This window comes from Phalacrocorax aristotelis, chromosome 1 (assembly GCF_949628215.1).
Source record: "Phalacrocorax aristotelis chromosome 1, bGulAri2.1, whole genome shotgun sequence".
NCBI lineage: Eukaryota > Metazoa > Chordata > Aves > Suliformes > Phalacrocoracidae > Phalacrocorax > Phalacrocorax aristotelis.
In genome coordinates this window covers 15330512-15346030 of record NC_134276.1, presented here as the reverse complement: position 1 = coordinate 15346030, position 15519 = coordinate 15330512, and the positions used below count along the sequence as shown (strand labels likewise).

The 15519-nt window shown below is 38.3% G+C and overlaps 1 protein-coding gene across 1 annotated transcript in view; it reads left to right on the top strand.

The window, feature by feature from the left end:
* TRPC6 (transient receptor potential cation channel subfamily C member 6) overlaps window positions 1-14980 on the top strand; it is a 109113-nt gene extending 94133 nt beyond the window's left edge. Inside the window, exons 9-12 of the mRNA XM_075081863.1 lie at window positions 428-631; window positions 8931-9014; window positions 10903-10978; window positions 12773-14980. Coding sequence (XP_074937964.1) covers window positions 428-631; window positions 8931-9014; window positions 10903-10978; window positions 12773-12924 — 516 coding nt within the window. The 3' untranslated portion in view covers window positions 12925-14980. The remainder of the gene's footprint in view (window positions 1-427; window positions 632-8930; window positions 9015-10902; window positions 10979-12772) is intronic.
* The last annotated feature ends 539 nt before the right edge of the window (window positions 14981-15519 follow it).

The following is a 15519-nucleotide window of genomic DNA, read 5'->3' as shown; positions in this document are numbered from 1 at the left end:
TTTTGTTTACTGAGCGTGACAATGTTCCAAGCAAGCTACTACTCAGTCAAGCCTAAAGCTCTAAATTGGGCATTGTATTGTGTGCTCTTAAGTCAGAGCTTTCATTTTTATCAGTGTTTACAAAGAACACCAAACGAAGAGGTCTGTCTTCATGATCCTATATTGCACTCTATTAGCACTCACTCTGGAGTAACCAATATTTAAATCAAATCCACTTTGTTCTTCTGTAATTGCATTATTTTAAATGGATTACTGAGACCAGTTCCATTCATTGAAATTTGGTTTTCACAGATTATGAACAAGTTCTTGTTCTGCTTGACATGAACTTCAGTCAATTACATTCAAAACACATAAAGTTTAGCTAGAGCATCTTTAATAGTCAAGGTGGTATTAACAGTGTATTAACAACTGTGTTTCTGTCTTGCAGGATGATGCTGATGTAGAATGGAAATTTGCAAGGGCTAAACTTTGGTTTTCTTACTTTGAAGAAGGGAGAACTCTTCCAGTACCCTTCAACTTAGTGCCAAGCCCAAAATCTTTGCTGTATCTCCTACTCAAAATCAAGAAATGGATTTCTAAACTATTTCTGTGCCAGAAAAAAAGCTTTCAGGAAGATGCAGAAATGAACAAGGTAATTGTGTAGTGTGTATACGGGCTGCTAATTTTAAAAGACATGAACAGTTTTAACTTAATTTTTCTTGCTGACCTGTTTTTCTGATTAATTTCCCAACATACTCAGTACATACTAAAGTCAGTCACTATGAACAGGCTGAAATTCTTGCTTTGTTTTTTAATATAAATATTTATCTACATCTGTATCAGTAAAGGCCAAAAATAGCATTGTAATCTTACAGTTCTTCCTGCTTCTTGTCACAGAATCAAAGAATAATTCATGCCAAGACAGACTTCAGGAGGTCTCTGGTCCAACCTCCTGCTCACACCAAGGTCAAGTCTGAGGTCAGGCCAGGTTGCTCAGGGCTTCATCCAGTCAAGTCTTGAAAACCTCCAAGGATGGAGATTGCACAACCTCTCTGGGCAGCATAAGTCACCTCCTGACTGTTCCTCATGCGGAAAAAGTTGCTTCTTCTACCTCATTTGAATTTGTCCATTGTCTCTCATCCTCCTGTCCTGCAGCACTGTGAAGAGCCCAGCTCCTTCTCCTCAATGACACCCCCCTACACACTTGGGGCTTCTGTTAGGTATGCCTGAAGCCATCTCTGCTTCAGGCTGAAGAAGCCCAGATTCCTCAGTTTCTTTTCACAGGGCAAGTGCTCAAGACCCAGATACCTTGATGACCCTCTGCTGAACCTGCTGCAGTTTTTTAACATCTTTCTCACTGTCCCCCAAGTCCCCTGGGTCCTTTCCTTCCCCAGCCCATGTTGTTGAAAGAGTTATTCCTTCCCATTTGTCCTTACTGAAATTCACAAGGTTCCTGTCAGCCTCATCCTCCTGGATGGCATCCCTGTCCTCAAGCCTATCAGCTGCCCCCTGCCCAAATTTGTCTTTGTCTGCAAACTTGACAGGGGTGAGCTTCAATACCTCTGACACCTGGTCATTGATAAAGATGCTTAAAAGGGCAAGTCCCAGGCCAAGACCCCTATACTATACTCTGAGCAGAACCATCCAGCCAAGATTTTGCCCATCTAGTTCTCCACCCATGCAGGCAGTAACATCCTAATGTGGGTACAAGAATATTAGGATATAGTGTTAAAACCCTTGCTAAAGTCAAGGTAGATGACATCTCCACCTCTTCCCTTGCCTGCAAATCCAGTCATTTTATCCCAGAAGGCCATCTGGATGGTCAGACAGGTTTTACTCTTCATAAGCCCTCACTTACTGTTCTCTGTCACCATCTGCTCTTCCATGTGCCCAGAAACATGCTCGAATAGGACTTAATCCATTATTTTGCCAGTTACCAAAGTGAGCTTGAGCGGCCTGTGGTTGCCCAGATCATAATTTTGGGCCTTTTTGAAGACGGCTTTGACATCTGTCTTTCTCCAGCCTTTAGGGGTCTCTCCCAGTCATCTCCATGATCTTTCAAAGATGATAGCATGTTTGCAAGGACTTAATCTGTTCTCTCAGCACCAGTGGACACAACTAATTCAGTCAAGTTCTCTCAAGTAACCCCTGACTGGACCCTCCTCCGCAGCTGGTCATTCTCCTTTTCCTCGAACCCCTTCACTAAGCACAGAGGCCTGAGAGCCTGTTGGTGAAGCCTGAGGCAAAGAAGGCATCAAGTCCATTAGTTTTACCTGAGTCCACTGTCACTAAATCCCCTGCCCCACTGAGCAACATGCCCACATTGTCCTTGTTCAGCCTAATACTGCTCCTGTACAGTAGAAGCTCTTCTTACTGCCCTTGCAAATGTCAACTTAAGGTGAGCTTTGGCTTTCCTCCCACCACCCTCACAAGCCTGGGCAGAGTTTCTAAAATCCCCCTTTGTAGCCTGTCTCTGCTTTCACCAAAAATGCATCTTGCTTTTGTTGTAAAGCATTGTTACCTGTTTTATTTACAGTAAAAAGCACTTAAGTTGATTCCTTGCTATATCTCAAGGGCTTATTTAAAGAGTTTATAGTCAGTCTGTTTTTCCTGCAGTGTCTTGGTATAAATCAAACTAATTGCTTTCAGAGGACATGGGGAATAGCACATGGTGTTAGGTGGTACTGGAAGTGTAAAGACTGGCAGTATTCTAACACATATAGGGAAGAAGAGCTTTGCAAGACAACTGATCAGATGTAATGGGTAAAAAGGTGAGCATATGGTAGCATTCACCCAAAAAAAGAAATTACAGGTTTGTCACAGTAGCAAAACCAAATGTGTAATTTATAGAAATTTTAATGTGCCAGGATCTTTGTTAAAATAGGCAGCAGTCTGAGCAGAGGCCTGCTCAAGGTTAGGAGTTCTTGAGTCTGTAGTCAAGAGTCATTAGACTAGGGGCCAGTAAAGAATTTACGTGCATCTGTTAGCTCTCTGTCACCAATGGGACAGGTACTTTTTCCATCACAGTTATCAGCTGAAAAGAGAAAAGAAACTGATTGCAATCCTAGAAGGAAAAATGGAGCTATAGGGGAAAATACTGTGCCTCTGACAAGTCTCTGCCTCTGGTTAAATTCGTAATAGTTTATAAAAAGAGCCTCAGATATTACAAACACTCAACAAAGTCAAGATTGTGGTTACCTTCAGATTTCTTGTGTGTGCTACTTGTAATTTTTCTAGCATTTCACAGATCTCATTTAATTTTGTTTGGGAAATCTAATCCTAATATATTTAAGATCCAACAGAGGTGATACTGCATTTGCTCAAGATTTTAATGATTCTGATATTTGCAAAACTTTTCATTGAGCTGGTTGATGCAAATTGATTTCACAACTTCAACTTCTATGAGTGATAAAGTGATCACTGAAAAATCATTACTTTAAGGAGATGCATGTAAACTTCAAGTGGAGTAGCGGTGCAAAAACAAGAAATCAAAGGATATTTTTTCTAATTCACTTAATTTGTGACTTTGAAAAGCATATAAGTAAGTTAGAAGTTTATTTTTAATGACCTTTTAAATTTAAATTTATCTTCCCATAAAACAAGTACTCTTAAAAATCCCATTCTTACACCCTGAGGAAGGAAGCTGGATTTTTATCACTCCTTTCCAAAATTATATTGAAACCTAGCAATTCAGATGGCTAAGTGCAAAGTGTAATAATTACCAATCCTAGATAAGACAGTAACAGTTGTGTCTACTTTTACAGCAATCCATCTGAAAGAGAGCTGTAATGTTGCAATCATAATTTATCAGATTTTTTTCTAAGCCTGAATTAATTTTTAGTCTTCAAATATTAATGCTCTCCACTCACTGCAGACTGTAGTGTAACTAATGCTAAATGAAATGTGCTTACTCCCTAACCAAAGAAGCTATAAAACTACAAATCAATTAAAAAAAAAGCTTTTACGTTGAAAAACATAAAGCAGTTGAGTCGCATCTGTTCATTCACCAGCTTTTCCAGAAGGGTGACTGATATTGCCAGATGATTACATTTTTACTTACCTTTTGGACTGCCACACATTGTGGAGCTGACTTTATCTGAATCTATCAGACGCTGCCATCCTTCACTCTTCTGAGAAGTAACTAAAATGTTTTTGTGTCACATTTTGACCCACTGTTGGTGATTTTTTATTGCTGAGGCTATTTTATGGCATCTTCTTAAAGCATTCTCAAGCTTTTTGGGTTTTGACTTCAGACTCATCCTGTGCTAAGCAGGTTGGTGCTGCTGTGACTGGTGAGCTACTTGTGCAAGGAGCTGCTATAAATGCAATGAACTGTGCAAAGATAAGAAAAGATTTGGCAAGACCAGACCCAAGACCTGGTGGCTGTGGCTGTGCTAGTAAAGTAAATGTGACAGGGAGCTTATGTGGGCCCTGAAGCCAATTCAGGAATGGCTTGCTGTCCAGTAGTTTTCCTCCCGAAGTAGGGTTGCTGCAAGCTATTGTCCCCAGACCATTCCAACTGCCACACTGTGCCTAGGGAGAGAGCCGGTTGCTCTGGTGCAAGTTCTACTTGGGAGGACACAAAAAGTCTACTGATAGAAGGCATTGCATTACAGTACCCAGAAATGTTAACACATGCCTGAGTTTCATGATTCAGATCCAGCCTGTGGGTCTTTCTCCTGCAGAGTCTGCATCTTCTCAGTGCAAAAGCGGCAGCAGCACCAGGGTGAGTGTAAAGACAAGAATTAAGATGGGAATGGGGGAAATTCTTCTTCTAGACCCAGCTCTGCCCTGATTCCCATTGGCAGAAAACAAAGCCAGATGCCAACAGTGCTAAATGGCGAGTGATTTACATAGCTGTGTTCAAAGTATAGCATGCCAGAAATTAATTTCTTGAGACATATCTACATATAATAATAAAGGCTGTGAAGACGTTTTCTTTCAGGGTGTTGATTAAAACCTGCAGATTTCTTCTATTTCAGGCTAGAATTGGTGTTTTAAACATCCAGTGGACAAGAAACTCAAACCATAAAAGGGGAGAAATAAATGAAGAAAAAGGAGAGTTTTAAAGAAACCTACCTTGAGTTTTATTCTAAATTGAAAAATTGCCTTGTGAATAAGAAAGTTTATGGTTTAGCAGTCATAGAACTTGATCTTCTTCCTGAGCTAAAAACCCACAGTGGCAGATGACCTGTTTAAGCCTTTTTCTTAAAGCATGGACCTTCAGAACAGAAAGAAGGAACAACTAATTTTTGAAACAGCTTTAAACTCTCACTCAAACAATTAAAAATATGTTACCTTTTATTTTCCTAGTATAAAATAATGTTTCTGAAATTTTCACAAGTGACCTCTAGTTCTGGGAGTGCAAAATGAGTCATTTTCTGGGAACCCTCCCTTCTGGTCAACACACATAAAATTTACTGTCATTCCAAGTTGTCAGCTGCTTCTGAAAACTGGGATTTAAGAGGTAACAAAGTGCTACACAAAACAGCTACACTAATTACATTACTATTCTGATTGCATTGAATTTTAAGTAATACTAGAGAACAATGAAATGAGAAGCAGGTTTAAAGAAGAAGGTGTTTTCTGAGAGCAGTGGTCCATGTAGGCTGCATTTCTTCTTTCACACAACACTCCTGGAGGAGAGTTAACTTTTTTAGGGTTTATACCATTGTTTTATTTAAATGACATTTTTTCCCCTCCAGTTTCTCATGTGCAGATGTTCAATAGATCTTAACTTAAAAATATTAGTTCTAGTTCATTCATTAATGTGACAGGCTGAGTTTACTCTGGTATTAGTTTTTGGGAGAGAAAAAAGCCATAGGCATGAAGCTTAAAGGGAATTTAAAAGTTTTGTGTAAAAATGAAGTTATAATGAAAACTTGTCAATCTCTGCCACCAAGTGGTCACTCAGCAACATACAATAGATATTCTGTCCTGTTACTGTACACATAAGCAGTTTTAATGAAGTTACACACTTCTGATTTACTTCCAACTTTCAAGGTGCAGTCTGTACCTAAGTAAAAGTACATTATTCTGTTCAAAAAATGCAGAGCGCTGAAGGGTCAAATTTAAGGTAAAGATGTTACAGTGTGTCTGGTTTTACAGGCTTGCAGTGTCTCACTTAACTCACTCCACCACATATTACCAATTTTGCTATTTCAAGTGGAAATCGAGTTTTAGTTAAGCATTGGATTAACTCTTAAGTGAACTAACATAACAAAAATTGGAAACTGGTAATCGGCATGACAGATTACATTGTATATTGTAATAAAATATGTATACATTACATAATAAGATGCATAATAAATATTAAAAATACATTATAAAATAAAAAGCATTTGTAGATTATATGTAAACTGATAAGTAAACGCATCATGAATAATATCACAGGAAAAGTCAGAGGTCCAGAAGGGCTGTGACACCAGCCACACAGCTGGAGCCCAAGCTCACGCCCTAGCACAGCTTTGGCCAGGGCGGCTTTTCTCTGCCACTGCAGAGGAAGAATACTCTTCCTCTCATTTTACCACATTATTTCCAAAAATTGTGCATTAGGAAACCAGCAGCTGAAGAAGCAAGAAGTGTGTTTTTCTTTTTTAATCTAGTAGTAAAAGTGAGGACCAAGAGAGTATTATTAGTTCTAAAATCCTGAAAGACATAGTGATTACACAGTCATGTAAACTCACTAGCCACTTTTTAAAATTATAAATCAGATATGTAGTTTAAGTTGAAACATTTAGGTAAACTTATGTTTTCTAATATATATTCAAAATATTTAAGGTAACTTTATTTAAGCAAGAAAAAGTAACAATAACTTCCCCTTTTTATACATCTTTAATTCAATTTCCATCCAAATTCAGGTTAATATGTTAGAGATAAATATTAATTATTCATATGTCTATTTATATATCACTATATATCTTTTGTCATTATTTTTGCTTAGTCAAATAAATATAGTCTGAATAGATAATGGTTTTAAAAGTATGTGTATATAGATACTGTGAATATTTCTAAAGAACAAGAAGAAATTAGAAATTTAGTGTAAAATTTATATTAATTGTGAATTAATATATTTTACCAATAAATGTAATCTTTTCTTCAGGAGAAAATATCAAAGTACAAACCTGATCTAGTGGAAGATGTCCCTTCCCATGGAAGGGGGCTGGACTACATGATCTTTAAAGGTCCCTTCCAACCCAAACCATTCTATGATTCTATGAAATGCTAAACAAAGTCTAAAAATATTTAAATTATTCCATATTTGCAAATTCATGAAGTTTTATTTACTTTACTGTTAAAGTGAATATAAAGTTATTTGGAATTCTAGAAAACTAGATTAGTTTTAAGGAGCAAGATCTTCAGTAGCTGGGAGAATTGAGATTTTTAATTAATGTTCTCATTGCTGCTGGTTAAACAACTCAAACTGATGCCTCATTCAGCCTTTTTATATCTAGCCAATTCCTGTTTTTTTTATTTTAGCCTTTGTGTTAGTACATGTATGTTAGAATGAACCCCCACTAAAGCTCTCTGCTGAGATGTTTTAATCATTTTCTGATTGACATCTGGTGAATATTTATGACATATTCTATATTCCTACTTCCATTTATTATCAGAGTTCAAACATGGGAAGTTCCCGTTATACCTCAAGAGATTATAATGATTTCATTTGCAGGAGAACTGGCTACATGAAGGCTTTAGCCTTCATTAACATCGGCCATTGTGGTGTGGGCCCCCTTGGGGTGTGACATGCCTGTACAGCTGCATAAGCATCTAACCCTCCCCTGCTTTCCTCCCCACCAAACTATATCCCAGCATATCCCACATATTACCAGGCTTCAGAGTGCCCCAGTTTGCTTATCTGTAGGTACTCGATGTGTTAAGACACAGAGATAACCAACATAGAGAACCTCACTGAAAGTACAGCACAATCCCACAGGATCTTAGACACTGCAATGGTAGCCCCATGTTTTAAAACAGTAAAATTTTTTTTGTATAATTTTGTATGTATAATTACAGAGAACTGACTTTTTAGTGGCAGTCCCACTTATTCCTCAGCCAGATCAATCATGATTTATATTTCACATTTTTTTTTTTATTTCTTGCACTAGTACTCATTGAACTGGCCACATTATCATTCTAAAGTAATATCATTTACTTCGTTTTGACAGCTGCTATTCACTCTTACTGCAGCCTAGTCATTCAGCTTGAGTCTCGGTTCACCGTTTTGTGATGCTCTTCCTTCTCAAAGATGTAAATCAGTAACAAAGCACACAAATTGCATCCTTGATGTTTGGTCGGGGAGTGATGTTCTTTTCTTTCATCACATGTAGCAAAGAAGATGCTATTCAAAAATGTCAGCTGATAATTCTGTGGTCCCTGGCACGAACTGCATAACCAATTACATTCAGCCATTAGCGCAAGTGAGGGGAGAGGCAAACCCCTTGTGTGTTTTGTGGTAGTAGAGGTCACATTATTTATGGGCAAGTGCTGTGAAAGAAAGGAAGGTGGTAATGCTGCCACCTCTCCTTCTTCCTTGGCTTCTCCCACACCCTGCCCTGACCCTCCTTGATCCATTGCCTGCAAAGCTCTGCTGCACCAGTGCTGCCTTCGTCCTGATGTGGATCTCCCTCTTGTGCACCTTAGAGGCAAGGGAAAGCCCATGGGGAGGTGGCTGCTTTGCTCTGGTCCCTTGGGCAAGTTAGGAGCAGGTGAGAGGCAGAGAAAAGGGAGAAAACCTCCCAGTTCTCATTTTCCTACATCACACTCTGAAAGGGTTTCTTTCAACTCTTGTGGTGAAATTCTGCACAGATACGAGGACTTCACCACAGTAATTTGATATCTGCCAAATTGAGCTTAACAGTTAATGTTCTGTCATGCGACATACGCATAAGGAAATTTAACCATATTGTTCTCCTATTTATTTTGTACTATAAATAATGTTTCCATTTCAGCTTGGTCAAAGGAAGCAATCAAGTATAAGAAGCTCAGATGAAATCCACTTAAACAGTATAAACAATCCTCCAAGGCAATACCAGGTAAAAACCAGTTTATTTTTAAACAAAGTCAAGAAGTAGTAGAACTGGCGGACTGACAGCATAAGGACGGTTCTGAATTTATGGTAAACAACAAGAATCAAGAATAAATCCACAGACCTTGCATGTATCAGAAATAAACGCAATGATTTAGATATTTGCAGTACAATCTGAGGGTATTTTTCTCTCCTCTTTGTTTCTTAAATGCTACCCTTATAGTGCAATATTTTAAAGCGCTTGAAAAATGTTTTTAATTTTAGGGGCAGATTGAGTCCTCAACTGTGCAGGGCGAATTAAGAAAAACAAAAAGAAACCTAAAATCTTCCCATTCCATCTGCTGAAGAAGCTCAGCTTACTGTGCAACACCTCTATATTCTACTACCTCAAGCACTGCAAATATCTCTCAGCCTTTATGCTGTCAATACAGTCTGTTTATTCTTTGCTTCCCAAACAACTGCAGTGAGCCTTTGTGCAGTTTTGTATAAAGACACGCAGCACAGTCCACATAAAGCTCAGCTATTCTGGTCCAGAGGCTGCTCCTTTCCTTCCTCTAATACTACAAAGCAGGTGGAAAGGAAGAAGCAAGAGCTGCCTGGCAATAGAGTAAGACCATCTGAATGCAGAAAGGCATAGAAAACAAGTATACCTTTTTTAGCCATAAGACGGAAAAAAGTGTTTCCCCTTGGGCAGGCTAGCTCTGCTCTACTCTTACATTATGCAGTGTCTGCACAAGTCTATTCCAAAAACTCCCTGACTTTTTCCTAGCCAATTTCATTATGATGCAGTGATAGATAGTAAGATTACAAATTTTTTCCATAAATTTGAGGATGTGTGGCTTTGTATTTGAAACATTCTCGGATTATTAGAATAAGCAGTACAGCTGCTGACTTTGCAAGCATTACTGTAGTGATGATCTGGAACCACTCACTGATCTGGGATGATTCACTTCACAACCACCTCTGATCAGGTCTATTACTATGGAGAAAAAAGACACATAAAACTGTATATTTTATATATTGTAGTAAAAAAAAAAAAAGGTATTGTGTGGTCATGGATTACATCATATGAAAATATTAAACCCAAAGATAGAAAGATAGATCCTCCAAGGTAATTAGATGCCTTGTTCTTAATAAAGTAATTTGAACTAATTGGAGAATCAGGCGGAATCCATTTTTCCTGGAAAGGTAAAATTTACAGCTAAATTTGATGGCCTATATTACCCTTATTATTAGGAGAGAGGGTAGTCATTCTAATGGTGGGACTTATTTGATCAATTTTAGTTGTCCAAGATGAACTGTGCTCTCAGGTTTGCTTTTTCTGTCCATAGAGGGAATTAAAAGGTGACTGCCACAGATATGTAATTAGAAAATAACTGTATTTGATTAGATGAGTCCCAGCTGAGATGCTTAAATGTCTCTCAGAACTGTGGGCCCCATTTTCTCTAAGCCTTACACTGGGAAAATATAACTTACCAAATATAATATGAAAATAGATTAAAATAAACTGACGGCAAAAGGGTTTAATATTTAGCACAGCTAATCAGGGTCTTTTCCATCTTCAGGTAGCAACAGAGGCTAGATAGTTTCACCTACATGAAGATCAAAGCTGCAACTGTATTAATCATTCTCATACACTCCAGTAGTAGGTTAAGATTCATGAATGATAACATTTGTAAGATGTGTTTAGTTTTCTAACTTTCATGTGCATACATGTGCAGAATCATAAAGTTTAAATATCTACTGTAGATGAAAGCAGAGGTTTTTACATCATATTCCTTTAACCTGGCAGGTACTACACTGAAATGTCTGATTACAAAGAGCTCATATTTTGAAATGTCATAGCAATACTAGAAAGTCCAAATAAGAAAGCTCTTTTTCTTTCTTCTCTGCAGAAAATAATGAAGCGTCTCATTAAAAGATATGTACTGAAAGCTCAGATAGATAAGGAAAGTGATGAAGTCAATGAAGGTGAGTATGTTGATGAATTGTACGTTTATCTCTAATCACAGAATCAAAACAAACTCATTAAAGTAGTTACATGTGCCACTTGAAAAAAATGGTTCAAAAATACTTAATCCACTTGGCATGTTTACAAGTGCAAGATGAAAAATAAACATGAAATTGAAGCTAAGGAAGAGATATGGCTTTCTGTCTCTGCTCTCCCATCAGAAACTATCACTGATCTGATGACTTCTCGTGAAAAGCATTGCTACTTCTAATAATGCCCATGCATTTCCCGTGGTGAGGCTGCATTTAATGCAGCAGCTGGTTTGGGGCACTCCCATATGAATTCTCCCTTGTGTGGATATATGTTCTTATCGGGGATTCATGCATGGGGATATACATGATTCAAACTTTGGGGTTTTTTGCATGATTTATTACATGGAAACAGCTAGTGAATGTACTTCATAGAAATGTTCTTATCTGTGTGCACCCCTCTGATCCTGGAGAAACACTTAGTGCAGCAGGAAAAGGAGAGAACTCCTCTCTTTTGGATAGTGAGAGGCCTAGTTCTGGCCAGAAGGACTCAGGCACCCCTGATCTGCATGATCTGCCCTAAACAACCTGGGGATGGTGGTCAACAGCTGGCTGAACATGAGCCAGCAGTGTGCCCAGGTGGCCAAGAAGGCCAACAGCATCCGGGCTTGTATCAGGAATAGTGTGGCCAGCAGGAGTAGGGGAGTGATCGTGCCCCTGTACTCAGCACTGGTGGGGCCGCACCTCGAGTACTGTGTTCAGGTTTGGGCTCCTCCCTACAAGAAGGGCATTGAGATGCTGGAGCTTGTGCAGAGAAGGGCAACGAAGCTGGTGAAGGGTCTGGAGAGCAAGTCTTCTGAGGAGAGGTTGAGGGAACTGGGGTTATTTAGCCTGGAGAAGAGGAGGCTGAGGGGAGGCCTTATTGCTCTCTACAACTACCTGAAAGGAGGTGGTAGCGAGGTGGGTGTTGGTCTCTTCTCCCAAGTTAGTAACAATAGAATGAGAGGAAATGGCCCCAGGTTGCATCAGGGGAGGTTTAGATAGGACGTTAGGAAAAATTTCTGTACTGAGAGAGTGGTCAGGCATTGGAACAGGCTTCCCAGGGAGGTGGTGGAGTCACCATCCCTGGAGGTGTTCAAAAAATGTGTAGGCATGGTACTTCAGTGCATGGTTTAGGAGACATGGTAGTGTTGGGTTGATGGTTGGACTTGATGATCCTAGAGGTCTTTTCCAACCTTAATGATTCTATGATTCTATGATAAGTTGTGCCAGGGGAAGTTTAGATTGGATATTAGGAAAAACTGCTTCACTGAAAGGGTTATCAAGCACTGGCAGAGGCTGCCCAATGAAGTGGCTGAGTCACCACCCCTGAAGGTACTTAAAAGACATGTAGATGTGGTGCTTAAAGACATGGTTTAGTGGTGGATTTGCCAGTGCTAGGTTAATGGTTGGATTTGGTGACCTTAAAGGTCTTTCCCAACCTAAATGATGCTATGATTCCGTGATCTCTTCTGCAGCAGAACAGCATGTTCCATCTAATGAATCATTTGAGTTTTGTGAACTGACGTGATATCTCAGACTTTTGTGTTCAGATTTGTTTGATTCCTGAATTGCGTCTTCATATTCCTATCCCTAAGCCATCATTCACCAATGGGCAGCAGATCATACGCCTTTTCTGCTTCAACAAAAAAATCCACAGAAAATCCGTGATAACTGTGAGATATTCGGATATGCTGTTTTTTTCCTTTGTTTCTTAATAGTGTGATTTTATAATGTCTCTTACAGGTGAACTGAAGGAAATTAAACAAGACATCTCAAGTCTCCGGTATGAACTCCTTGAGGAAAAATCTCAAAATTCTGAAGACCTGGCAGAACTTATAAGGAAACTTGGGGAAAAATTGTCAATTGACTCTAAGGAAGAAGAAAGCAAAAGATAACCTAAATGTTTAAGAAAAGCAACAGAATCTTAACAATTCACTTAAAGCCATATTTCTGTTTTTCTCAAGTCTAGCTCACATTTCTACAACAGATTCAGAAATTAAATCATTCCAGTTCTTTATTGAAAAGGCACAGTGGCAAATCCTCTGGGTCTACAGTAGGGAGGAGGTACCACTTGAGTAAAGATACTTATTTATTCTTTACCTGCTGAAGAAGACTTACTTTGAGAGTTACTTTAATATTCTATTTACCTCTTTCAGAATTCCAGTGGAATCTTGATAAGCCCAGTCATGAAAGTTTAAAGGCATAAATCTAAACTTTTCCTACATTAACTGGTTACCTTTGCAAATTTCCTTTTGTAGACATTCTTACATATATTTTAGTGAAGCAAAAGAGGAAAATTCCAGGCTTTTACATATTTATATCAAAAACTATTTAATTTTTCAAGCATTCCAAGCTAGCAAAAAAACCCCAGGCGCTAATTTCTTAAAAATGTGGAGGATATTAAAGTAATTTATTTGAACGTTTCCTTGAAGAGGTAGGTACTAGAATACTCAGAGCACTGTGCTATACTTTTCCCTACTTACCCCGTCACCACTGGACTATCCTGAAAGATACCTAGGTTCCAGTGGGAGTTAGTGCATTAAGAAATAAATATTTTTCACTAAGTTTATTGAAAAGCTATTGCTGAAGCCTGAAGAAAACTTCTTTAATCCAAAATAATTAGTCCTTGAAGTTCTAATCTGTTCCAGAATTCCCAGGGTCTCAAGCTTTTATGTCTTGAACTAAAACATGCAAACTGTAGGGTAGGGGTTTGAATGTAAAGCTGGTAATGTTTATTTAAGGTGGAAGACACTAAAATGTTAAGTGCAAACTGTCTTTTTGAATTCTGGGAACATCACACATTGGGGACCATGTTTCCCCACAGTTAAACTTGTTTAAATCACTGAATTTTGTTCAGTTCTATCCTTAGCAAACAAAAACATGTTGTTCCAAAAATTCTTGAAATCTCATCTTCTATGGATTTGCAACCCTTGTCCTTTTTTCCATTGGAGAAAGCTCAGCTCTTGTCCTGTATTCCCTAGGGTTCCTTCAATGAAGAATCTTCACTCCATGTCATGAGCAGGAGCCTCCAACACTTCCACCCTGCCCACTGCAATACTTCTTTTATGTCTCCTGTTAAACCAGAGAAGTGGTAGCCCAAGCTGTGTCTGGCTGATAGTTGTGTGACTGGCCAGATAATACATCCATGCAGGATAGTCAGCTGGTTTCTGTCTCTCCAGATAGATATAGGCTAAATTCCAGCTAATTTTCCCATCAGTTAATACAGTAATTTGGGTTTCTCTTTTCTGATAGTCACCAATTCTGGGACTGTTAGAAGCATATATTACATTGGGGATCTCTGCTCCTCTTTAAGCTTGGTTGAAATTAGTGAAAGGGCTGTGAAAAATTGTGACAGGAATATCAAAATGTATAACACACATGTAAAAGCCTTGTATGTTTAGCAAAAAAGGCTGAAAATGGCTTGTCAGTAATTGCTTTTAAATTAGCTTTGTGAAACTTATTTGTTGTGGAATGTATCAAAATGTTTGCACCTCTCCCTTTTAGGCTAGAGGTTATTTTTTAATGGGTTTAGATTAGTTTCTAGCTGAATTTACTGATAGTTCTTTTTTTTTAAAATCGCTGGTGAAACCACTGTGTATTTTCAGGGAAAAAAGAGAGTTTTAGGATGAGTTTTGAAATCACATGGAGGCAGGTGGAGGCGAGGGGCTGTGATCTGCCTGGAAAGCAGTGGAAGCTGCTGTGGAGGTCGGCCTGCCCCAAGGGTGTTTGTCATGGTCTGGGGGAACTGCTCAGCCTTCTGCTTGGCCCATTAGTTTAGCCACACAGTTTAAGATCCAGCCACTTTTAAAGTGAAGATGTTTATTACAGAGGTAAAATGGACACTGTGAATTTGTTTAAGCCCAAATTTTGACTTACCTTAAAACTATAAGATCATAATGTATATATTGTATTTCATGAAGAAAATACATATGGATTTTTTAATTCAATGAAGATATTTTATATGTAGTTATTACTTATGGAACAATTTGTTAAATATATTTGAAGAGGTCTATTGCAAAATGTAGTGTGACAAGCAATGTAGTATTTAAAATGAGCACAATACCAAATATATTATTCTGATAAAAAAATTAAATGTACCAGACTCAAAATACATTTGTGATGCATTGTATGAACATGGTAGTTCTTCACTGGGAACCTTCAGCTGCTCTTGCTTAGAAGACAGCAGCAAGGAAAATAGAGTAAAATACTTTTATTTCCTAGCAACACTAGTACAACAAAAAAGTCTCACAGAAGGATCAAAGGTCTTCTCATACTTAATTTACTCAAGGTCAAGTATTTTGTCTGCTGTGACTAACTGTGACTGATGCTATATGTTTCAAAACATCTGTAGTAGGTAACATAATTTGCATCCTACATAGTTCTCCTTCTGGTTTCTAATAAGACAAGATTGACGTAACTTTGATGAGGAATTGCCAGGGTTTTTTTTATGAATTATTAGGATAACAAGGTAGTCTTGCTACATACTTAAT